Genomic DNA, 24,525 nt, shown 5'->3' with positions numbered 1-24,525 from the left:
ATCGTTCACTTAAAAGAACGCGTTCAAACGAACGACTCGTTCATTGAACATCCCAGCACTACTTCAGTCCCGGCCCTGGACCCGGCCTGGTTCCTGGTCCTCCTGTCTCCTGATGAAGTGATTACAGCTGTCTGATGTTTGACAGCAGCTCCATCTGGTGGCCGACATGAAAACTACATCTCCACTGCTTGAATGTGAAAGAAAGAAACGGCTGATTCAGCGTCACGTCGACGGAAGAGGACAAGGTTCCACGTCTGAAACTCAACATTTTGCACTTGTGAGTCAAGACGGTTCTGCTTTCTGCCTATTCCCAATGCATGCTGGGAAACAATGTGCTGGGAAACAATGAGAACAAGTGAATGGGTGGTGAAGTTGACCGACGTCCGGTTAATGAAAGTGATTTAAAGGGGTACAGCGCAGTTTTAAATATTAAATTTTCAACTATTCACACCCACACACGTTTTCACCTTTGCCTGATGGGCAGCAAGAGCTATTTTTGCAAGATCGCAGTCGCTCCTATTGTCCTGTGCAGGACACTGAAGGCACAGCAATATGACTGATTCGGGTACGAATCGCTCTGAGCTTGACGTAATGCGCCTCCCGCTGGCCTGGTCATCCTTAAGTTTCGATTTGTCCCCCATTCCTCCGCCAGACGCTTAGCAGCAACAACTGAGCAGTACTGAGGATGGAGCTTCCAGAAAGTCAGAACAGACCGGCTTCTTAGCACTGCCACAGCTCCACACAGACCCACCAGGCAGAAGAAACTTACATTTTACTCGAGCGCTGCTAAAAGAGCGAGGAAGGAGTTCCCCTCTTCTGTGCACGTACATGGGCACAAGCCACAGACATGAGCTTTTCACTAAGCTACAGTTACGCCTAAGGCCTGCAGGGGGCGCTGTTTTGCATAAAACGAGCAAACTGCACTGTGCTCCTTTAAATTCTCTTTGGATTCTTCCCAAACACAAGTTCTAAAAATCCAATTAATGTCGGAAGTGTCCAGTTCGCTTCCGGCCTGGGAAGAACATGCAGACTCTGCTCAGGGTCAGAGGTCGCGTGGAGGACAGACTCCGTCACTTCCACTCGCCTCGATACGTGTTCCTGGTTCGCTGCTTCAGACCTGAATCCTGTAGCTCCAAGGTCAAAGGTTGCGGCGGGCAGCAGCAGCCATGTTTGACGAGCTGCTCCAGATGTCCAGACTGTTCCGGGTCGTCGGGCCGAAGGTTAACACACCACAGCGCGTTGATGACCTTGACCTTTGACCCGGAGCACATGCAGGACACTGTCTCCACCGCCAGACACGCGAGGTCCGATGCGGTCCGGACCGCCTCGGGACCTGGTCTGAGTGAAGACACAGCGGTTCCTGACCACACTGGTCTTCAGGACTCAGATCACCGGAGACGCAGTTTCAGGTCCGTCAGACACGAGCTGCAGTCAGGACCGAACCGAGAACCAGGACCGAGGACTAGAACCCAGGACCTGAACCGAGGACCAAAACTCAAGACAAGATTGAAACACTAATTTAACTTTTTTTTTTTTTTTTTTTCCCCCACACACATCACTAGATCCTAAATAAATATAGATTCAGTCAGTTCCTGCTCCTCCAGATCCTGGACCAACAGCTCAGACCTGATCCTAAACTACTACTACTATCCTCCAGATCCTGGACCGACGGAACAGTAAAACTCTGGGCTTCAGTTTCTCCAATAAGAAGGAACAAAACCAGAAGATCAAGGAACCAGAACCAGACCTCAGCGGATCAAAGATCAACAGAACGGTTCCAGATTTAGTCCGACTTCTTGTTCAGATTCCAACGTTTTCCTCAATGTTTCTGAAACAAGTCAAACTCCTGCAGGTGGCGCCGCTGTCCTTTCCTCCTCACATCAGTACCAGCAGACTGGGTCAGTGGAACGGTCCAGAGTCCAGATCTCCTGCAGACGTGGTAGAACAGTGGAACTGAGTAGAACCATGAAGAGTCCCAGCAGGTCAAACGGCTTCTGTCCTCTGCTTCCATTAAAATGATCAGTTAATTCATCGCCATAGAAACAGAGGTTCTGCATGTTGGTTCTGAAGGTTCTAACAGAAGCTGACAGCTGCTCCAGATGTTGGATCAATACTCAGACGTTTTGAGGAACCATGAGTTCTGCAGGGAACCGGTTCTCAAAGAGCAGTTTGCTGAGAGACGGAGCGGCTTCTCAGGAGGGAAACGAGCGCATTGATTGTTCTGTCTGAGGGTTCTGCGAGGTCCTACCGGGTTCTACCAGGTTCTGCCAGGTCCTACCGGGTTCTGTGAGTTCAGTGAAACATTGATTAAAACCTTGTCAAAATCTCTTCGCTGTTCATCATGTGAGATACGGAGGTTCGGTTCCAGCCTGGGAAATACTGGTTTACTGATTTGGATAAACTAATATTCATGGACTGACGCTGTGATTTACTGGAACTGTGGTGGAACCAGAGACCAGAGAACCGAAGCCCCAGAACACGCTTGGTACTTCCGGACATTTGTAAAATTGATTTGTCCGACAGAAGCTAGAGCCTGTTCTACGTAGGGATCGATAAACGAGGCAGATCTCGGTGGCAGACGCTCCAGACCCTGGACCGGGTTCTCGTGTTCTCCAGCATCCAGATGTGCATCAGCCAGAGAACGAGACTTCCTCCTCCTCCTCCTCCTCCTCTTCCTCATTCTGCTGTTAGCATCATCACGCTAGCCTCCATGCTAGTGCCAGACTCTTGCGGTCCACTATGGGAACCTGCTAACTAGCAGCTAGCAGCATGGCCAGGAGGTCAAGGCTAACGGGGGTTGTCTCCGTGCAAACCAGCCAGTCAAAGCAGCAAAGGTCAAAGGTCAAAGGTCATCACCATTTAGAGACAGCATAAACAATATGAAGTCTTGTCAGGACTGTGAGTGGGCCGGACCGGACGACGTGGCCTCGAGTCTGGATCGTGGTAGAATTTGAAGCAGTAACTACACACACACACACACACACACACACACACACAACTGGTTGTAAAAACCTCACACATCCCTGTACTCTGTAGTAACCTGGGCTTCACTTAGCCTCGTGAACCAGCCCCCCCACTCCTCATCCACATGTGGATGTTGGAGCTGGGGGGTCTGGGGAGGAGGCAATACAAACTCCGTGCAGGGGGCGTCGGTTACTCCTTTGACTGACAACACACTTCAGCCAATCAGCGCTTCAAAACAAAGTCATCAAAATGCGTTAGCTTCTGTCAGGGTTAGCTTTAGCTACAATTCTACAATTTCATTTAGCAGACGCTTTTGTCCAAAGCGGCGTACAACACAACCAAGAATACAGACATAAGAAGAAACCATTAGTAAGTGCTTCAATTGCTTCAAGTGTGATTGGTCAAGGGAGCTGCCATCCAGCTGCAGAAGAAGAGCCACTACCCCCCCCCCCCCCCCCCCCCCCCCCCAAGCTCTTTAGCTTTAGCTTCTCTACACGCAAAGACACGTGAAAACGTCTTTTCCTGTTAGAAACTCTCCAGGCCAGACTCTTGCTTGATTGTTGTAATACTTGGTATTTTGGCTGTAACTTCACTTATTCCAGCTTTCAGACGATGGTTAAAGTCCGTAACTCCGCGACGCTCGGCGATGACGTCACTTCCGGTTTAGCCGCTGGAATTCACCCAAAAAATTTGAAAACGAAAAGCGGCAACGCTGATTGGCTCAGCCGTGTCATGGCCGAGCCTCGCATTGTCTTTCCATTGGCTCGTCCCCAGACCCCCCAGCTACTGAATCCAGACTGAGGAGTGGGCGGGGCTGGTTCACGAGGCTAGGCTTCACCCCCCCTCCCACCCCCCCTGGTTCTGGTCCATATCCTCGTGGTCCTGGTCCTGATCCTGGTTCTGGTCCTTGTAACTTTAGACTTGACAGTTTAATTCAGAGTTTTATATCTGTCTCTCTGGTTGTTTAAATCCAGAATCCTGTGAAAGTGAAGATGAATAAACGGCGTTCGGCTTGTCTCTGCCTGTCTGAACCTGGAGTTCTCACAGTGCTCCACTAGGCGGCGCTGTTTCCTTGTTTTTCTGAGGGAGCCTCATGCGGAGTTCTGTGGTCTCTGATCTGTGGAAGTGAGAGATGGATCAGTGGATCAGCTGAGGGAGGAGGACTCTGGATCCCTCCATCTCGAGGTGCGTTCAGGGACTGTCAGGAAAACACAGCTCCAGCCGACGCGCTCAAAGCCTCAAACACAAAGTGGGTCAAACTGAGGATTCAAAACACATTTAATGAAAGAGACATTCAGTTCCCGGAATAAAATCCCGTTTTGTCGGCGACAGAAAAATTTACAGATGTGAGAAAAAATCTTAACAAAGAGGAAATGAGAAAAGGAGGAACTTTTTATCAAAGGTTTCATTTTTAGAGCCGATGTGCCAACAGAACCACAGAACCATCATTACTCCTGTTCTCGCTCCACCTGATGCTCAGTCATGGGTAAAGCTCCAAAAACAAGCCTGTGTGTGTGTGTGTGTGTGTGTGTGTGTGTGTGTGTGTGTGTGTGTGTGTGTGTGTGTGTTCTTGTATTTCTATCCTTGTCGGGGCCAAATGTCCCCACAAGGATAGCAAAACGTGGAACGACGTGCCTTGTGGGGACCTTTTTCCAGTCCTAAGTAGGAGAAACAGTGTTTTCTTGACCATGTTGTTGTTACTGAAAAAAGTAAAAGTGCAAAAACATTTCTTTAGGGTTAGGCTTTGTTGTGGTGTGGGTTAGGGTTAGGGTAAGGGTCAGGGTTAGGGGCTAGACATGAATGGGAGTCAATGGACGGTCCCCACAAGGATAGAAATACAAGACTGTGTGTGTGTGTGTGTGTGTGTGTGGTATAGAAGATGAATGGGTCTTGTAATTTTTTAATCAATAACTTGACATCTGAGCGGTGCAGTGGTTAGCACTGGTATCTCACAGTGAGAGTACCCCGGTTCGAGTCAATGCCCTGCTCTGGGGTTGAGGTGTGTTGACGGCCGCCGCCGCCGGTCGCTCACCGCCGGCTGCGATCAGAAGACGAGGGTCACAGATGTCCAACATTTCAGCCTGTCTCTATGCAGATGATAAAAATGTCTACGTTTTTCATTTTTTCCCTCTTGTGGACCTGTTTTGGTCCACGGGCCTCATGTTTGACAGTCGGGAGCTAGAAGAAAGATGGATGCTGTCTGATTAACACTGACGGAGCAGACAGGAGCAGGACAGCTGTGATGATGGGGACATTCAGTCCACTTTGTTCTGCAGGACCTTCATATCCATGGTTCTGGAGGGAACCAGGGATTCTGGGACCAGTAAAGTCTCCGCAGACCGAACTGCTGCGTCTCTTCTGCCGGGACGAAGACGGAGTCCCTCACTGCTGGCGCTCAGCTGCTGGGCGAGCGTTTTCCAGAGGAAGCGGTGGAAACGTCTCAGCCGAAGAACTCCTGAGTCACCGTCTGTCCAGTCGTGAAATTCAGGAGGAATTATCAGCTGATCGGGTCTGAAGAGACGGGTTGGAGACAGTCGAGGGGATCTGGTCCTGTCAGGTCCTCTCAAGTCTCCGCAGATCCTCTCTGGTCCTCTCTGATCCTGTCAGGTCCTCTTAGGTCTCCTTAGGTCTCCTCTGGTTTCTTCAGGTCCTCTCTGGTCCTATCAGGTCCTCTTAGTTCTTCCCTGCTTTCTTAAGGTCCCGTCAGTCGTCCAGTCAGTTATCCTGGCGTCCTCTGCTGGCGTCGGTCCTCCCATGTCCTCAGTGGTCCTCTCAGGTCCTCAGTGATCCTCTCAGGTCTCTTCTGGTTTCTTCAGTTACAGTCAGTCATCCAGTCAGTCGTTCCGTCAGTCGTCCCGTCAGTCGTTCAGTCAGTCGTCCTGGCGTCCTCCGCCAGTGTCCGTGGTCCCGTTGGACCCTGTTACGGCGCCGGCCAGCAGCCTGAGCCGTGTCCTGTCCCTCCTCCTCCCCCGTCCGTCCGTCTTCTTCTTTCTTCTCTCTGTTGGATGAAAAGCAGATAAAACACTAAATACTGCAGATATTCTTCTTTTCTAGCGGTTCTTCGTTCTGCCGCGGCTCACATCTGTGTTCGGTTACCGTGGTGTAGCGGCATGCTTCACGTTCTGGACTCGCCTCGGCGGCACATCTAAGAACCCTGCTGCCGGGTTTGAACCGTGAACCCTCGACTGTGATAGGAGCAGTGACACCGAGCCGACCGAGCAGACCACCGTCAGTCTGAACCACTGTCAATCTGAACCACTGTCAGTCTGAACCACCGTCGGTCTGTCAGTCAGTCAGTCTGAACCACCATCGGTCTGAACCACCGTCAGTCTGAACCACCGTCGGTCTGAACCACCATCGGTCTGAACCACCATCAGTCTGAACCACCGTCGGTCTGAACCACCGTCGGTCTGAACCACCGTCGGTCTGAACCACCATCAGTCTGAACCACTGTCGGTCTGAACCACCGTTGGTCTGAACCACCGTCGGTCTGAACCACCGTCAGTCTGAACCACTGTCAGTCTGAACCACTGTCGGTCTGAACCACCGTTGGTCTGAACCATCGTCGGTCTGAACCACCGTTGGTCTGAACCACCGTCGGTCTGAACCACCGTCAGTCTGAACCACTGTCGGTGGAAACTCGGCCCCCCTGCTGAAGTGACGCTGAGAGCCGCTTCACGATGCAGCGGCGTCTGAAGCTTTCTGAATCGTCTCCTGGGGGACGGCAGGTCGTCCAGCTGTAGATGTGAGGACGGAAGACTTGGTTTTAGACCGTCCTCTGTTCTGCCTCCACCTGGACTCGTGGATGGAGTGAAGAGTCCCAGTGCCGGTGCCCCGGGCACTGCTCTGTTTCTGTCCTCACTCCCAATCAGAGTCTGACGTTAATCCAGACCAGTGAATGAGCTCAGATCCCTTAAAGACCTGATCTGGATCCTATCAGTGGGTCGTCCCTGGAACGGCCCTGAGCAGCCACACCTGGCCCCCGTTCACAGGAGGTGGACTCTGTCCAGACCACTTCCAGACCAGAGTTGGATCTGGAGGAGGATCAGCTCGGCTCCTCGGGTTGGGTCTCAGAGAGACTGCTTCTCCTCACGTGTTCCTCCACTTCCTGCTTCACCTTCAACTCTCTGCTCTCGTCACGCCGAGAAGCTCTGAGACGCCGATGGAGGAAAAACCAAAGTTTGATGTCCTTCAATTCAACCTCAACATGGAACCCTCACTGCTGAACAGAAGCACCCCCACCCACTGACACCCCCACCCACTGACACCACCACCTCCACCCACTGACACCACCACCTCCACCCACTGACACCTCCACCCACTGACACCCCCACCTCCACCCACTGACACCTCCAGCAGTGCTGGTTCACCCCCACCGCTGCTGTAGCTGATCCGGATGTAACAGATGCGGCTGTAGCTGATGCGGCTGTAGCTGATGCGGCTGTAGCTGAGCCGCTCTAGCTGATGCGGCTGTAGCTGATGCGGCTGTAGCTGAGCCGCTGTAGCTGATGCGGCTGTAGCTGATGCGGCTGTCGGTGAGCCGCTGTAGCTGATGCGGCTGTAGCTGATCCGGCTGTAGCTGAGCCGCTGTAGCTGATGCGGCTGTAGCTGAGCCGCTGTAGCTGATCCGGCTGTAGCTGGTGCGGCTGTAGCTGATCCGCTGTAGCGTCCAGATGTGTCCTGCGTTCCGGTGGAGGCTGTGTGTGATTGGTGTTGTTCTAGAACAGTACATTACAGTCGGAAACTTGGCTGAGTTGAAGCTTGCCGTGAGGCGCTTTGCACCAGCGGGACCCGGGGCTCCTGTTAGCGCCTGTATCCGTTACGCTGTAACACTAACGCAATAACGCAATAAGGCAGGATGGACGTCTTCAAGACGGCTCCAGACACAGTCGTTTTAGTCTGGATGCAAGACAGATGTGCGCAGCTGGACCGCGGCCAGTGTTTCCTCGCACGGAGGCTCATTACGCTGTATTTACGGCGGTGATAATCTGCTACAGTCAGACTAATGAGTGGAATTGTTGTGAGGAAAGACGAGCGGGAGTGCAGGGTAAACCCCCGACGAGAAACAGGAACCGGTTTTTATGAAGCAGCAGGAGACGAACGGCGATCAGGACCGATCAACCCTCATCAACAGCAGGAAGCAGCCGATCAGCCCTCTGGAGTCTTCATGTTCTTCCTGCACCGGCGTGGATCCACTGCCAGGATGGAACCAGAGTTTGCATGTTCTCCTCCGGGGGTTTCGCCCTCCAGTTTCTTCTCATGGTGATTGACGACTCTGTCCCCTTTGAACAGGACGGCCTCGTCCATCACCGCCTCTACACGGCTCTGCGGCTCATTCAGAGGTTTTTAATGACCATTTTAACCATTTTCAACAAGCTTCAGAGTTTTGGATCCTTTTGTTCAAACGTTTAGGAAAGTCGAGTTTTCACTGACGCCGAGCGCCGCTGGAACCACTGAAACACCGTCTGCTGGAGGACGGCGGAGAGACTGACTGTCCTCTGCCGTCTCACCACCAACACGACCGCAGCAGTGAACTGGATGTAATATAGTGTCGGGATCAGAACAGAGACGGCGTTCCAGATGTTTCCAAACCACACATCACTCCGCTGCGGTCCTGGAATCCTTTCTTTTCACTTCTTGCTGCTATCTCTGGCTTTAAAAACCTCAAACACATGCAGCGCATTAGGCCCGGGGCGGGATCAGGCTTATCTGAGGCGGGATCTGGGAGGCGGGGCTCCGGATGGAAGCAGCCTAAACGGATCAGCCTGAGCTGAGGCTGCGGCGGAGACACTTCTCAAGATCCAATCTGGACGTGAAGAAAGACAAGTCCCTGTTTTGATTCACTTCAGCCTGATGCTGTTTCCACTGACGGCTCTTTCATTTCACAATAAAAGTCGTCAGTGGTCCAGCAGCTGGTCTCTGTGATGTGTTTCTATAATCCTCCTCGGTGGCGTGCGACGATCTGCTGTCCGAGCTCCAGCAGCGCGATCAGATTCTCCTCACTCCTTCCTCTGAATCCCGTCTGTTTTCTAACTGTTCATCATCACCGTGTGAAGGAGGCACCGCTCCGTCCATCTCCTCTAATCCAATAACCAACATTCTTCTGAGGACATCTCTCTCTCTCTCTCTCTCTCTCTCTCTCTCTCTCTCTCTCTCTCTCTCTCTCTCTCTCTCTCTCTCTCTCTCTCTCTCTCTCTCTCTCTCTCTCTCTCTCCTCTCACAACATGTTCTTCACTCGCATGAAAACCACTGGACTCTCTCTGGAAGCTCCGCTCCATCCAACACAACAAACAGAAAGTCCCCTGTCCCCTGTCTGTCTCTGCCTCTGTCTGTCTGTCTGTCTGTCTGTCTGTCTGTCTGTCTGTCTGTCTGTCTGTCTGTCTGTCTGTCTGTCTGTCTGTCTGTCTGTCTGTCTCTGTCTCTGTGTATCTTGAATCTTGCTGATTGATGAAGCTGGGCGCTGTTTGTTTGTTTCAGTGAGTCCAGTCATTGAGTCCTCCTGAAGAGACGCGGTTTTGCGGTACGGACTGGGCGTCTCTGACAGACTGGACGTCTCTGACGGACTGGGCGTCTCTGACGGACTGGGCGTCTCTGATGGACTGGGCGTCTCACAGCCGGAGCCGTGAAGAGACGGCGGTTGTTGTGAGACGGCCGTCAGAAGGGCTTGCTGGGTTTTTTCTGGACGGCTCTGCGGTTCGACTGTGATTTTTACAGTGTTGCCGTACAAGACGCAGCTGCGTCGGAGGTTTTCTGTGGACGGACAGACTGAGGACGCCATGTGGACGCCGTGTGGACGCCACGCGGCGCCCACCGAGACATGTCGCTGATCGGGTCCAGGCGTTGGCTGGGAGGTCCTGCGAATGTCTCTCACCTGTGGGACACCTCCTCTTCATCCTGCACCTCCGGGTCTGGCTCTGGGACGGGCAGGGCGGGGACGGGGACGCTGCCCGGGTCCTGGTCTGCCGGCCCCACCTGAACCCGCAGGGGGCGCCGTCCCGGAGACAGACGCTCCACTCCGTCCACTCGGTCGGCGGCGCCAGGAGACAGTCGTCTGGAGGAGGACGGAAGCAGAGGTGACTGAAGACATCAGTTAGTCACAGTTCATCCATTCATCCGTTCATCCATTTGTCCATTCATCCATTCATCTCCCTCACAGATCACTGATGGCGCTGGAACCTCGTTCTGCTGGAAACTGACTCCATATCTGACCAGACGTTCAAAGCGCTGCGCCCTTGGTGACGGCGGCAGCGGCTCCTGGCAGGAGAACCGTTCTCCGGGTTCTTCCTCCCTCACTGCTGCCTGGAACGTTCCGTCTCGGCTGATTTGCTGCTCCGATGCTTCCGATTCGCTCCACAGCCTGAAGACCTGCTCGCTGGAGTTGGTTCGGGCCCTTTTGTGCAGAGTTTGCATGTTCTCCCTAGGCAATGCGAAGGTTTGCTCGTGGAGGAGCTGGCGGTCCAGCTGGCGGTGGTCCAGCAGACCCGGAACGCCAACGGCAGCGTCAGAACCAGATGTGGCGCCGAGCTGCAGAAGCTGCAGGAGGACGACAGTATAGCTCCTTACCTGCAAGCTTTCAGCAGGAGGCGCCAGAGAAACGATAACTCCTCCCTGCTGACGGGCGTCTCGGGTCGCTTCGTCCAATCAGAGAGCGTCTAGCCGAAGAATCGATGGAGGAAAACCAGGCTTCACAGGAACAGCTGGAGGAATCCTGACGATTTCAAGACGGAGAACAGGAAGAATGTGGAGGTCTGTTGTCTGTCCACACCGATGTCCGAGTTCTCCCTGCAACTGGTTCCAGTGGACTGTTCTCCGTGTTGTTTGTGGCTTCGGCACCAACTAGTGGACCAACATGAGAACTTCATGGTTTTCAGAACGTTGTTGCATTAATGGGTTCTCGGTTTGTCGGCGGGTTCTCAGAGATGTCTTGAAGCTTTTCTCTTGGTAAATACGACGATTCGTCTTGGTGCGAAGCTGCAGTTCATCACTGCGCCGGTTATTTGACTCGGGAGGGAAAAAACGCAGCGATTCACACAGGAAGAGGAGGCGGCAGAGCCGGGGAGGCGGACGAAAGGAGGATCAGATCTGCTGCACATTAGACCTCTGGGATCGGTTTCACTGATCCACTCAGAGCCCGGCGAGCCCACATGTGTCTCGTCTCTGGAGGAAGCTCCGCTACTTCTAGTTTCACACGGAAACCGACCAGTTTCACCGTCATGCAGCCGGTTCGGTTTCCTTCTTAACTCAGAGTGGAACGTTAAAATCAGAGAACGCTGAACGGGAAATGATGGAAAACAATGTATTTTCACGTGAAACCGTCGTGCGAACGGACGCCTTCATGTTGTGGGGCGGCAGATCTCAGTGACCAGACTGAACCTTTGACTGGGGCTGAGGAGAAAGGCCAGCTTCAGGGGTCAGAGGTCAGGGGGGGAGATGGAGGGGAAGCCTCTCTCATCCAGGTCTTTGTTTCCACCTCTGGTCAGACTGACGGCGTTTTCTCTGACTTCCTCCTGTGAGGATGTAGTCCTTCGGTCTCTGGCTGCTTGGAGCTCGCAGAGCGACGGCGGCGATCTGGAAGGAAGTACTGAGACCGGCTGGAGGTCCAGGCGGGCGGAGCAGGTTTGGCTTCAGCGTCGGCTCAAACCATCACATTTCAAAAACACTTCATCCTCAATGGTTTCTAGAGAAAATAAAGATCTTTCTCATTTCAGGAGAGTTCCACGTTGACATGGTAACATTGTGAAAATGATGTCTGTTTCCATGGAAACGGCAGAAACACTGAAAACGGTGTGGTTTTCATGCAGAACCACCACTGCTGTTGGTCTTTGCGCAACCACACACACTGCGGCGTGGAGCGCTGGAAGCCGGGCCCGTTTCAAAAAGCAGCTTTTCTACTCGTCTCCATGGAGACGGAGTCTCAATGGCCTCGCTGACATGAGAGCTTTAATTCCGACTGAAACTTAATTCTGCTTTCAAATGAGCTTGAAAACACTTAACTCCAAATGAAATAAATTCATCTGAAATCTTATTGAAATGTCTGTTTTTTTTATCTGATTTTAAAGCTGAATCAAATCATTCCTTTCTTTTCCGGTTCCTCTGCTGGCTGCCATGACGCTCATATTCCAAGATGGCCGCCCGAAACAAGCGTTGGTCTGGACCAGACGATTTATTTAACGGAGTTTTAGAAGAAATGGATGTAATGAGAAGAGCGGATGGATGGATGGAAGCATGAAAATGAAGATCTTTTCTAAAGCAGTGGTGTCAAAGTTCATTGAAAAAGAAAGAAAAGAAGCAGGAAGTGGAGTTTGTTTACTTCCTGTAGATGTAAACACGTCACTTCCTCCTCCCGTCCAATCAGAAGACTTCACAGAATACATGTTCCTCAAATGTAGGATCAATTCTCTGAAAAAATCTGAGTGGGAGGGTCTATCCTGGAGGGTTGGTCCTGAAGGGTCGGTCTGGGAGGGTTGGAGAGTCGGTCTTGAGGGGTCGGTCCTGGAGGGTCGGTCCTGGAGGGTCGGTCCTGGAGAGTCGGTCCTGGGGGGACGTCTTACCGAGGCAGTCAGAGTTGTGGACGAAGGTCCCGTCTGGACAGCTGCTCAGACACTTCCCCTTGAAGAGGAGCGAGCCGGGCCGACACTTGGTGCAGAAGTCCTGGATGAAGCACTGCTCACAGTCCGGAGAGCGGCACTCTGCAACAACAAGGCGGTCGCCATGGAAACGGAACCCCTCTTTCCTGCTCTGGATCACTGTGTGTGTGTGTGTGTGTGTGTGTGTGTGTGTGTGTGCGTGCGTGCGTGCGTGCGTGCGTGCGTGCGTGCGTGCGTGCGTGCGTGCGTGCGTGCGTGCGTGCGTGCGTGCGTGTGAGCGTGCGTGCGTGTGTGTGTGAGGTCCTACTCATGCAGCGGTTGACGTCCTTGCCCCTCTTGCCGTAGTGTCCAGCAGGACAGGCGTGGAGACAGGAGCCGTGGTGGGACATGCCGTCCCTCTGCAGGAACAGGAAGAGGCGCTCGGGGCAGCGGACGCAGCCGTTGTCACGGGAACAGTCCAGACAGCTGCGGCAGTCGTCCGCCGGCTGCCGGCGAGCTGCAGGGACGAGAGACGGACGGAGAGAAGACAGTAACCTGATCACATTCTCCCCAGAGGCCAAGGTTCAGTGTGTGAACAGAGGGAATTGAACCAGACACCAGCAGTCGTTAACGAGCAATCCGTCCACAGCGTCACACTGTTTTACAGCAACAGTCACAGCTGAGGGTCGTGGGGGTCATGGGGGTCATGGGGGTCAAACACAGGTCCAGAGGAGGTGAAGGGGGGAAGCGAGTGTGTGTGAGTCTTGTAAAACACCTGCGGCCTTCTGCCACGGTGTGTGTGTGTGTGTGTGTGTGTGTGTGTGTGTGTGTGTGTGTGTGTGTCTTCAGAACTGAAGAACAGTTCGGTTCTTAAAAAATAAAGTCAACAAACAAAAACTGTTCTTTTCTGAAACTCTTTTAAAAACTTTTCTTCATAACAAAAGGAATAAATACAAAACTTCCAATCTTCTGAATTTGCTCAATTAGGAATAATAAATATTAAAGATCCTTAAAGAATCAGTTTTCAGGATGAGTCAGCAGACATCCCTCACACAGGGCGCAGTCACTTTTCAGCAGCTGAGTGATGTGAGGAGTGACACTGACCACTTCAACGGAGGCGGGGGTGATATTCACAGAGTCTGCAGGACTGAAAGCAGAGATCAGGCAGGTGCATGTAGAGTGATTGTGGTCAGTGTCACTCCTCACATCACTCAGTTACAGGAGGCGGTCACTTTTATGCAAGCAGCTGCTGAAAAGTGACTGCGCCCTGTGTGAGGGATGTCTGCTAATATCATGGTTTGTGTGTAATTTGTAAAAAGATACTCTTAGAAATATTCATAAAGAATACTTTATGAAACATCCGCACAGCGCATGCGAGCAGTGGAGGCATACAGAAACACGTTGATGTGTGTTCCCGTCAGGGGAAGTCACTTTTCGGCACAACACCGGCTTCATTGGCCAACAGCGGTGACGAGGCTTCTAGAGGCTGTGTCCGATTCACTCACTCATTCTCTATTCCCTGCTCACTGCAAAGGGAATAGTCTGTAGTGGACTACATAGTGGACGGTTTCGGACACTACTTCGCCGCACAGTTAATTACGTCATTAGTGTCACGATTCTAACGTGCCGCGACTGCAGTGCATTATGGGATATATTGCTTCGTCTAGTGACCATCGGCTGTCCACTAGATTTCCTGTTTCCTGAGGAGACTTAAATCCTTTGACGTGTGTGGTGACATGCTGTACATTTTCTACCAGTCTGTTGTTGCAAGTGCTGTTTTCTTTGGGGTTGTCTGTTGGGGTGGCAGTATGACAAAAAGAGACAGCAGTCGGCTGGACAGACTGATCAGGAGGTGTGTGTTTGTGATGGGGAGGAAGGTGGACTCTGTTGGAGCACTCTTGGAGAGGAGGATGGGGGCTCTAATGCAGAGTATCTTGAGGAACTCCAAACATCCACTGCACGACACAGTTGCAGCTCAAAAAAGTGAGCGGAGTAACAGGCTCCTGTCATTGCGCTGCAGAACTGAGCGCTTCAAGAGGTCGTTCATCCCCTCAGCAATCAGGCTGTATAACAGATGTGCCTGAGCCAAACCAAGTACAATCCGAGCACTTGTATTTATTGTACTGTTGTTATTTATTTGCATGTGAATGATCTGTGTGCTGCTGGACACCGGAATTTCTCCCTTGGGAGATTAATAAAGTTTTTATCTATCTATCTATCTATCTTCACAGTGAATTGTGGGATACATTGAGTGCACTATGTAGGGAACATCGATGCTCACTAGGCCTTCGGACACCCCTACAAAATGACGTTTTCCCTATATAGTGCACTATATAGGGAATAGGGGGTGAGGAGGAGGAGAGGAGGAGGAGAGGAGGAGGAGAGGAGGAGAGGAAGAGGAGAGGAGAAGAGGAGGAGAGGAGAAGAGGAGGAGAGGAGGAGAGGAGGAGGAGGAGAGGAGAGGAGGAGGAGGAGGAGAGGAGGAGGAGGAGGAGGAGAGGAGAGGAGGAGGAGGAGGAGGAGAGGAGGAGGAGGAGGAGGAGGAGAGGAGGAGAGGAGGAGGAGGAGAGGAGGAGGAGGAGGAGGAGGAGGAGGAGAGGAGAGGAGGAGGAGGAGAGGAGAGGAGGAGGAGGAGGAGAGGAGGAGAGGAGGAGGAGGAGGAGAGGAGGAGGAGGAGGAGGAGGAGGAGGAGAGGAGGAGAGGAGGAGGAGGAGAGGAGAGGAGGAGGAGGAGGAGGAGGAGGAGAGGAGGAGGAGGAGGAGGAGGAGGAGAGGAGGAGAGGAGGAGGAGGAGAGGAGAGGAGGAGGAGGAGGAGAGGAGGAGGAGGAGGAGGAGGAGGAGGAGGAGGAGAGGAGGAGAGGAGGAGGAGGAGGAGGAGAGGAGAGGAGGAGGAGGAGGAGGAGAGGAGGAGGAGGAGGAGGAGGAGAGGAGGAGAGGAGGAGGAGGAGAGGAGGAGAAGGAGGAGGAGGAGAGGAGGAGAGGAGGAGGAGGAGAGGAGAGGAGGAGGAGGAGGAGAGGAGGAGAGGAGGAGGAGGAGGAGGAGGAGGAGAGGAGGAGAGGAGAAGAGGAGGAGGAGAGGAGGAGGAGAGGCACCGCGCTACAGAGACAGACCCGAGACCGTCCCCCTGCAGAGACGGACATGAGACCGTCCCCCTGCAGCTCCCTCCTGTCCTGAATGTGAGACAGTCCTCGTCCTTGGCGCTGAAGGAGTGTAGAGAGTGTTATCATCCGTGCACAGCTTCAGGAAATGAGACGTGGGACGTCTTCACGGAGTCTCTGGAGGAAATGAAACGTGCCGTCAGATCGCCGCCGCCGCCCGGCGCTGCGTTTCGCCGTGATCCGGCTCGGCGGGGTTATTAAACGCCGAGCGGGAGATGAAGAGACGCCGGGTCTCGACCCGTCTGGACACATGTGCTGCTGATCTGCCGGCTTAAGGGACTCTTAGAGGAGCCGCGGCTTTAGGTAGCATAAAAACGCCGACCTCTGACCCCGCACGGGGATTGCTCCGGCTCCTTAACAAGCTCCAGGTGGAGCGCCGGCGTCGGAGCTCGGGGAAACGTGGGAGCGTTTAGGAGGGGAAGACCTGTGCGGGTCGTAAAAGACGGGATGGAGACGCGGTGCTCTCTGAAGCTCGCTCTGGTTCTCCAGCGCTTCCGCCTCTGAGATGGAATAAATTCAGTTTTTATGAGGCTGGAATCCAAAGTATTCGCCGGTGTTACCTGTCATCTCATTTATTCTGCTTTATGAGGAAAACAGTATGATTCAGCATTTAGATAACTGGATTTTTAAAGTATATTTGTTGCTTGGAGACCAGTGAGGACAGGAGAGTGATCAGAGTGTCAGTGGACACGTCGACCTCTGAACTGTAGCCTGGAACATTATTTACCATTTTATTGTTCTTATTTTGCTTCATTAAAATTGGCTCTATGTTGAGATTTGAGTGGTTTAAAGTAGTAACTGTTTGGCTGTGAAAATATCAACAGAGAACCTTTAAGATGTCATTTTAAGATGATGTGTTTGGATTTCAGCGGTCGGGCCAGGTGAGGGAAGTCAGACGAGTTCGAGGCTCCTGCTGTAAATTTTAACTTCCTCTCTGAAATGAATCGGTTGAGAAAAAGTTACACAGAAAGAGGCTAAATTCATGTCCGAATGGTGAGAAAAAAAAAATTCACAAGTTCATTAGATGAATAAATACAAATCTTCTGTCCGTCCTTCAAACTAGAATCAGACGTTCAGCCTAAAGGAGATTCAACAACTGTCACCGGCTGTCGGCAGAACAAGAGACAAGAAGTCGTTTTTGGTAATTGTTGGATTATAAAACAACCAGGACCAGCAGAACATGGACCAGGACCAGGACAAGGAGAACATGGATGGGGACCAAGAGAACATGGACTGGGGCCGGAAGAACGTGGACCGGGACTTGGAGAATATGGACCGGGACCAAGAGAACATGGACTGGAACCAGGAGCAGGAGAACATGGACCAGGAACAGTGTTTTCCCAAAGCTCCATCCAGGAAGCCGTGACCAGTGACTCCAGCACTGTTATCATGTAAACAGACACTTTGAAAGTGTTTCCTTTTCTCTTGGACTCATCAGTCCTCTCTCACACAATCAGCTCCAGCGTGACATTATTTTTTCCGTTTTTGTTAAGAATTTTTTAAAGGTGGCGTGCGTCGCCAAGTGAAATCCACACTGACATGTTTTCAACTCGTTCACACGGCGACGGTTTCCAGTGGCAGCTCCAGCTCGTCTCCTGGAATCTTTCCGGAGTCGCCGTGGAAAAGTAAAAACATAAATGGGGCCTGAAAGTCCTCGGCTCATCAGGTCGCCGTCCTCCATTGCTGGTTCTGCACAGATCGCAGCGCCGCTGCTGCAGAACGCCACACGTGCACATTGAAAAGCCACGTGCTTCCACGCTGCACCTGATCGCCATTAGTCAGGATCAGACCGAGTCTTTACATGTGACCTCGGTCTGAACAATGCGTCCAGTGACTGGAGGTGCAAATACATGCAAATGAAAAGGAATCGTCGCTTTGAAGCTGCCGTGGCGGTTTTCATGACCGCATCCAGGAGAGCGGCGGCCACGCTCTCTTCAAACACCATTTGCATTCTGCTGCGCCTCCCACGCGTCTCGCCACGAAGATGGCTTCAAGGTGTCCGGTCTGGACTGGCGGGGTGGGGGTGGGGGTGGGTCAGCTGTGAACCAATGGGGAGAAACGCTGGGAAAACCTCAGGAATGTTTGATCATCCGCTGTCTATCAGGGATCATTTAAAAGAAGGAGTTTTTGTTTTTTCCCTCCTAAAGAGGCAGTTTGACGTAAAGCGGGGCGTCATCGGCGTAACGTGGATACAGGGACACGTTTTCATTGATAACTACACCTCAGTGTGGAGGTGGAACCTGCTAAACTGAAGCAGTTTTCTAGCTTAAAGCAAGGTTTGCTGCTTCTTGGGCGTCTGTTTACATGACGGCACTGCTCGGCAACTTTTCCAAAAGGTCTCTCAAGGTTTTGCTTGGGCTCAGTTGCCATAGAAACAGGTGAATAAGAGTAGAATAAGAGTAGAAATGCAGGAGAGCGATCGCCTTGTTGATGGTGGAAACGCTGCTACCGCACATGCTCAGTAGAGGGACAGCACAAACATTGGTTTCCTCCAGAGTGTCAGGACTCCCAGTCCAGTTTCTCCTGGTTCTGGTCCAGTTTCTCCTGGTCCCCGTCCAGATTCTCCTGATACCAGTCCAGAGTCTCCTGGAATTGGTAGCTTTAAAGTCGACCCCAATACCAATCCAACCTGGTGTTCTGTCCATATGAATGTCCGTGTTCTCCTCTGAGTGTTTAGAGTGGATCGTTCTCCGTGTTCTCCATTGTTCTAGTGTATTGTTCTCAGCACCAACTCGTGGCCTCAACACAAAAACTACATTTTCACAACATTTCTTTGTGAACGTGAAACTTTTCTGAAATGAAAACGAAGCGTTTTCCCCTGAAAACTTGTGTGTAAACGAGTTTCAAATGAAGGAGTCGACCAGGAGCAGAAGTTCGATGGATTCACCGACACACAGGTTCCTTCACCCGTCAGACTGAATGATGTCTGACTGTTCATTTTTCCCGGTGTTCCTCCTCATTGTCTGTAGATTCATCAGGTATGGTTCTCTGTACTCCAGTGTTCATCGTTTAGACGTTCCTCCTCCTCGGAGCGGTTCCTCACCGTATCGTCCTGATCGTACCGACTCCCCTCTGAGTGTCCTGAAAGGTCGACCAGTAAAGGTCAGGCTTTCCCGACCCGAGCAGCTGCTGCACCGTGTTCTGGGGACCGGGCGGACCGGCGGAACTCGAGGGCGTCTGTGGAAGCGTTTCATCTCGAGCGTTGATCGGCTTCAGTCCCTGAATCGTTCCAGGTGCCGTCGGTTACCTCCAGTCACCGTACAGACACACAAATGTCGCTAATGAGCGTCTTAATGGGCCGAGCCTCCTGACCTCTGCAGAGAGACAGAGAGAGTGTGTGTGTGTGAGAGAGAGAGAGAGAGAGTGTGTGTGTGTGTTTTAACAGCTAAAGGAACCAACTCCAGATGCCATGGAGGGTGCCGGGGTGGATGGTGAACGGAGGGGGGGGAATAGAAGCTCCACATGAGTCTGAGACGAGATGCGTTGTGACAGGAGGTCAAGCCGCCGTTCCCACGGCGAGCATTTGGATGGCGCCCGGAGTCCCGCCGCCCTCCGCCGTCAGTGTCAAAACGTCTCAATCCTCGTGGTCTCAGGCTGAGCGGTTTTCGTGCCTCCCGGCCGTCGGGATGTTTCCTTCTCTACTCCTGAAAGCTGCAGTCGGTTTGAGATCAGCTCATAAATGCTGCAGTTCATAAAATGTAATGGTTTTATTTTCCTTCCCTTCGATGGACGCATCGGAAATGCTTGATTAATCCCAGAGAAGAAGCCTTGATCCGGTGGATCAGCTTGGGCTTCAGTGTCTTGCTCAAGGACACTTGGACATGTGGGCTCCAGTCGGAGGGGCCGCCAATTAGAGGAGCCCAACAGTGAGTCGAAATCCCCTCTGAACAAAAACACATTTCTGGGCTCAAACATGAGAAAGTCCCAGATCACCACGGATTTCCTCTAAACTTCACTTTTGGTTTCCTTTGGTGGTTTCCCTCCGTTCTCACACGTTCTCATGACAAACGGCCTTCAGTCGCGGCCGAGATCAAACGGGAGTCCCGGCGCTTCGCCGCCGCTCGGCCGTCGGAAACCGGATCCCGAAACCCAGATTCCTGAGGAAACGCCGAGCCAGAGGGTCCCGCGGCTCGGCGGCATTTCACCGGGACTCGTCAGCAGATCACAGATCCGGAGGAGAGTCTGCAGACCGTCGGCTTAATGAGGAGCGACGGCGGCGGTTCAGCCCGTGAACGCCGCTGAAAACGGGAAATGTGTTTGGGATTTATCGAGAATCCGTGCTCGGCGTGTTCTGAGCCGGCGGTGAAAGGTCTCTTTGTGAGGAGCTGGACTTCATTCAGTGTGAAACATCCTTCATGGATGCTTCAGCACGGCTTCGCCTGCTTTTAATGTTTTGCTTCTAAATCTTAACCAGATCATGCAACTTCAATTTAATCCTTTTTGTTTTTAATATACGTACAAATTCTGAGTTAAATTATTTTTTTTCTTGTATTTAAAGAAACAGAACTCTCAGTACGTCCGTCTTCACTGGACTGACGGACGATATTGTGTTGTTGAAGCTACTTCTGCTTCTCTACATTTCCATTTTGGAGCAATAAGATGTCTGAACATGAGATCTACTCCACCTGTTCCGTTTTAATTCGCCCTCCTCTGTACGGCGTTGGGGTGAATCCAGAAGCGGCGGTTGGAGTCCGGGGACCCGCTCGGGTACTCACCGCTCGGCTTGTGCCCGGCGCCCGTCCCGATCGCCTCGCACAGCAGAGACATCACCAGCAGCCGCAGATGCATGTGGGCCGCCGGCGAGCGCCGCCTCAGCGCCGCCTCAGCGCCGGGCGGCGGACATCCGCGGGGCTCCGGGGGGGCGGCGGCAGGTCGGGAACCTCGGCGGGGGGGACGGATCAAAGACGAAGAGATGAGGAAAAGGCCCGAAGCGGCGTTCACAGGAGGTCCACTTCTTCTTCTTCTTCTTGTTTCATGCGAGAGGTCGGGCGAGGATGAGGAGACTGGCAGCAGATGGAGCGGTGAGAGCAGAGCGCCGGCCGCCTCCCTCACTGGCAGATCGCAGGGAAAACCCAACATTTAACTACCACTGTCAAATTTGCGATAAACGAGCTCCACTTATCCCGCAGCCATCTTTAACCCTTTAACGGGCTAAGTGGTTCCATATTACCCCCCTCCCGACCCTCCCACCCTGTTTACTGTTGTTGGCCCTCTTCTTTTATTGCCCCTGCTGCCTCTGGGAGCACGCACTGCCGAGCCTCCTCCTCTCTAGCAGTCCTGCTCGATGTGGCTCCGCCGGGAGAGAGAGAGCAGCTGGAGAGCCGCCGGAGCGCAGCGTCAGGTGTGGGCGGAGCTCGGCGGTCCCGCACGGCGTGCAGCTGGAAGTCGTGATGCTTCATGAAGCTGTAAAAGACGGAGGCGCAGGTGCAGAGCGGCGCTCGATTAGAGGCTGCAGGGACATCAAAGACCGGCAGGTCCTCGGCCTCCTGCAGCCGCCGGCAGGTTCGGGGGGGAGTCGGGGTCAAACGCCGTCTGGAGTGTCCGCTGATGGAGACGTCCAGCGTCCCGTCAGGACGGGGTGCTGACCGGGAGGATGAACGCTCGGCCGTTCACCGATGGCTTTGAAGCAGTTAATCTACCAAACACTCACATTCTGGACTCTACCGTCCTTCCTGAAGTCTTACTGGTTCTTTATCTTCTAACGACGGCGAGCAGCAGTGAGGGTGGCCAGGAACCGATAAACATGAAGGTCATATGAAGGTCAGAGGCTGGGAGCAGCTAATGGACTCATCTCCGGTGTCACATGACCCTAAATCAGCTGATAAGACGATGAAAGCACAGCTGGTCACCGAGAGTCCGAGGAAGAGGGTCTCTGTCAGATCTCCCTGTGGGTTCGGGAGCCAGGGTGGTCTTAGTCTCCAGCCCATACTTCAAGGCCTTGGTCTCGACCTTGTCCCAGGTCCTTTTGGTCTTGGTCTTAGGAAGCCCTGGTCCTGGTCCTGGTCTGGAAACACTGGCCCCAGGTCCTTTCAGTCCTGGTCTTTGTTGTCCCTTGTTGTCCAGACGTCTCAGACTCTGGGCTGAAGTGGGAATCGGTACGTCTTCCTGATTACTGAGTTACTCCACCTGCTCATAAAACAGCAGTAACGCATCGCGAGGCTCCGCCCACTTCGTCTGGTCGGTTTGGCTCAAATGTGGACGGACACTGGAAAGACTAGACTGCAGATACAGAAGCAGGACGGACGTCCCGGCTGAAGCTTCGTCCACTTGGTGCTGTCGGCACTCTTCCATCGGACACGGCGCTGAAAACGACCTGACTCGGCGTTCTTCACAGGAACGCTGCAAAAGCTGAAGGTGCGTTCAAACGCCGGTCCGCAGTGTCTGAAAAACGGCGGTAAAAACCTGGAACTCAGTCAAAAAGCGCCAGTGGAAAAAGTACGTTTGGTGTTTCGTTGATATTCGTTCTGCAGGTTGAAGCCAGGATCCATGTTCCGTCCACTTCCAGCCGGACCAGAACGTGAGCACAGCCCAGGCTCACGCCGTCCCGCCGTCCCGCCGTCCCGCCCTGGGATGAGGCCGTAGAGCAGATGGACGTTCAGTCTTCAGGAAGCTGCTCGGTGGAGCTTCGGTCCGTCGGACTGTTTCTTTGGTTCACGGAAAGCTTAGAACACTGTTTCTGCAGAGGAAGCCGTTGTGGTCTGCGAAAACCATTTCTCCTGGCTTTTCCTGGTTCCGGCCCTGCGCGCTGCAGCAGCGGTGGAATTCCTCCAGGGACCGCCGGGCTTCGCTTTTTTCGCATTTTTATGTCCATGTTTTGCATCGGCGGCGTTTTACAGAGTAAACTGTGGCTTGTGGTGAAAGTCGGAAAAACAGAGGAGGAGCGGTGGTTTGAGCCGCGCTGTGGCACGATGATCAGCAGTTCGATTCCCTCATCAGAGACCAATGGTGGCCTGTGTGTGTGTGTGTGTGTGTGTGTGTGTGTGTGTGTGTGTGTGTGTGTGTTAACTTTGGGCTTGATTCAGGTTTGTGGAGGTAAATCTTTGTTTGACAGAGGAAATGTGTTTAGCTTGGACTGAACATCCAAACTGAACAAAAATGTTGTTGCTGTTGCTGCTGTTGTGGTTGTTGCTGTTGTTGTGGTGGTTGTTGTGGTGGTGGTTGTGGTGGTGGTTGTTGTGGTGGTGGTTGTTGTGGTGGTGGTTGTGGTGGTGGTTGTTGTGGTGGTGGTTGTTGTGGTGGTGGTTGTGGTGGTGGTTGTTGTGGTGGTGGTTGTTGTTGCTGTTGTTGTGGTTGTGGTTGTGACTGTTGTTGTTGCTGTTGCTGTTGCTCTGGTTGTTATTGCTGTTGTTGTTGCGGCTGTTTGTTGTTGTTGCTGTGGTTGTTGTTGTTGTTGTTGTGCGGCTCTTCCTCCTCTGCTCTGCGGCGCCAGGCCTGCCCTGGAAATGAACCCTTCCAGATCTGCAGGAAGTTCTGATCGTGAAGCAGCTGAGAACAGGGACAGTGTGGACGAGAGGACAGGAGGACGAGAGGACAGGAGGACCAGAGGACAGGAGGACCAGAGGACAGGAGGACGAGAGGACGAGAGTGGTCTGCTCCATGAAGACGCCTCGTTCTATTGAATGTGTTCCAGCACTGCAGGGAGAACCAGAATCAGAACCAGGTCCGGCTCGTGTTCGTTGGGTAGAAAGAGAGAAAATCAGTGGACTCAGAGCAGAGCTGTTTGTGGAGCCGTGCATTGTGGGAGTTGAGGTTGGTGGGTTGCTGACCTGTACGCAGATTTATTGAAGCCGTTTCTCTCAAACGGCGTCTGGACGGAGATGAGAGCGAGGAGAACCGGAGCAGGTGGTTCCACTCAGCTGATGAAGGTGATACTGGTGGTGAAAGTCTGTCGTGTGGATGAGCCGGAGGCGCAGCGCCGAGCGAGGCCGCCGTCTCAGCCGATCGAATCCAAACAGATCCGCCGTGCTGCAGGTTTCACCGCCGCATGCCTTTCCTGGTAGGCACGGCCGCGCTCCTCGCCATCGCTTTTAAAAACCTGACGATAATCAGAAAAATCTGTCTTATCAAGGCGGGAGCTCCGGCAGCGAATAAACAAGTCAGTGAAGAATGCAGCCTTCAGTGGATCGCAGTCCAAGAAGCAATTAGCTGAACAGTCGTAAAAGGCTCCGCACGCTCACCAGAGAAGAGGAACGGCGTTCTGATCGGTCGCACGCATTTCCTGAGTCCCGAAGCTGAAAGAGGCTCGATGCGTTCAGCCAAAACAAAAGCCATGAAGAGAGTGACGAGCGGAAACTCTGCTGCTCAGGTGCTGCAGCGACTCAGACCCAGACCTCATAAACCTCCATCAGCAGCAGGTCCAGATCAGCAGCGGGTCCAGATCAGCAGCGGGTCCAGATCAGCAGCAGGTCCAGATCAGCAGCGGGTCCAGATCAGCAGCGGGTCCAGATCAGCAGCAGGTCCAGATCAGCAGCAGCAGCGGGTCCAGATCAGCAGCAGGTCCAGATCAGCAGCAGCAGCAGGTCCAGATCAGCAGCAGGTCCAGATCAGCAGCAGGTCCAGATCAGCAGCAGCAGCGGGTCCAGATCAGCAGCAGGTCCAGATCAGCAGCAGGTCCAGATTAGCAGCAGCAGCGGGTCCAGATCAGCAGCAGGTCCAGATCAGCAGTGGGTCCAGATCAGCAGCGGGTCCAGATCAGCAGCCGGGCCAGATCAGCAGCAGCAGCGGGTCCAGATCAGCAGCAGGTCCAGATCAGCAGCGGGTCCAGATCAGCAGCGGGTCCAGATCAGCAGCGGGTCCAGATCAGCAGCAGGTTCAGATCAGCAGCAGCAGCGCGTCC

The 24,525-nt window shown here is 53.0% G+C and overlaps 1 protein-coding gene across 1 annotated transcript; it reads right to left on the bottom strand.

Annotated features, from left to right (window-relative positions):
* Positions 1–1,070: 1,070 nt before the first annotated feature.
* rspo4 (R-spondin 4) lies at positions 1,071–20,477 on the bottom strand. The gene is made up of 5 exons (XM_030091675.1): positions 20,405–20,477; positions 12,859–13,047; positions 12,516–12,653; positions 9,836–10,015; positions 1,071–1,333 (listed from the first exon to the last, which is right to left on the bottom strand). Exons 1-5 carry the CDS (start codon positions 20,475–20,477, stop codon positions 1,071–1,073), a joined length of 843 nt encoding a protein of 280 aa, XP_029947535.1.
* Between the last annotated feature and the right edge of the window lie 4,048 nt (positions 20,478–24,525).

Source organism: Salarias fasciatus, chromosome 5 (genome assembly GCF_902148845.1).
Source record: "Salarias fasciatus chromosome 5, fSalaFa1.1, whole genome shotgun sequence".
Taxonomy (NCBI): domain Eukaryota; kingdom Metazoa; phylum Chordata; class Actinopteri; order Blenniiformes; family Blenniidae; genus Salarias; species Salarias fasciatus.
This window is presented reverse-complemented; position numbering and strand designations above follow the sequence as displayed.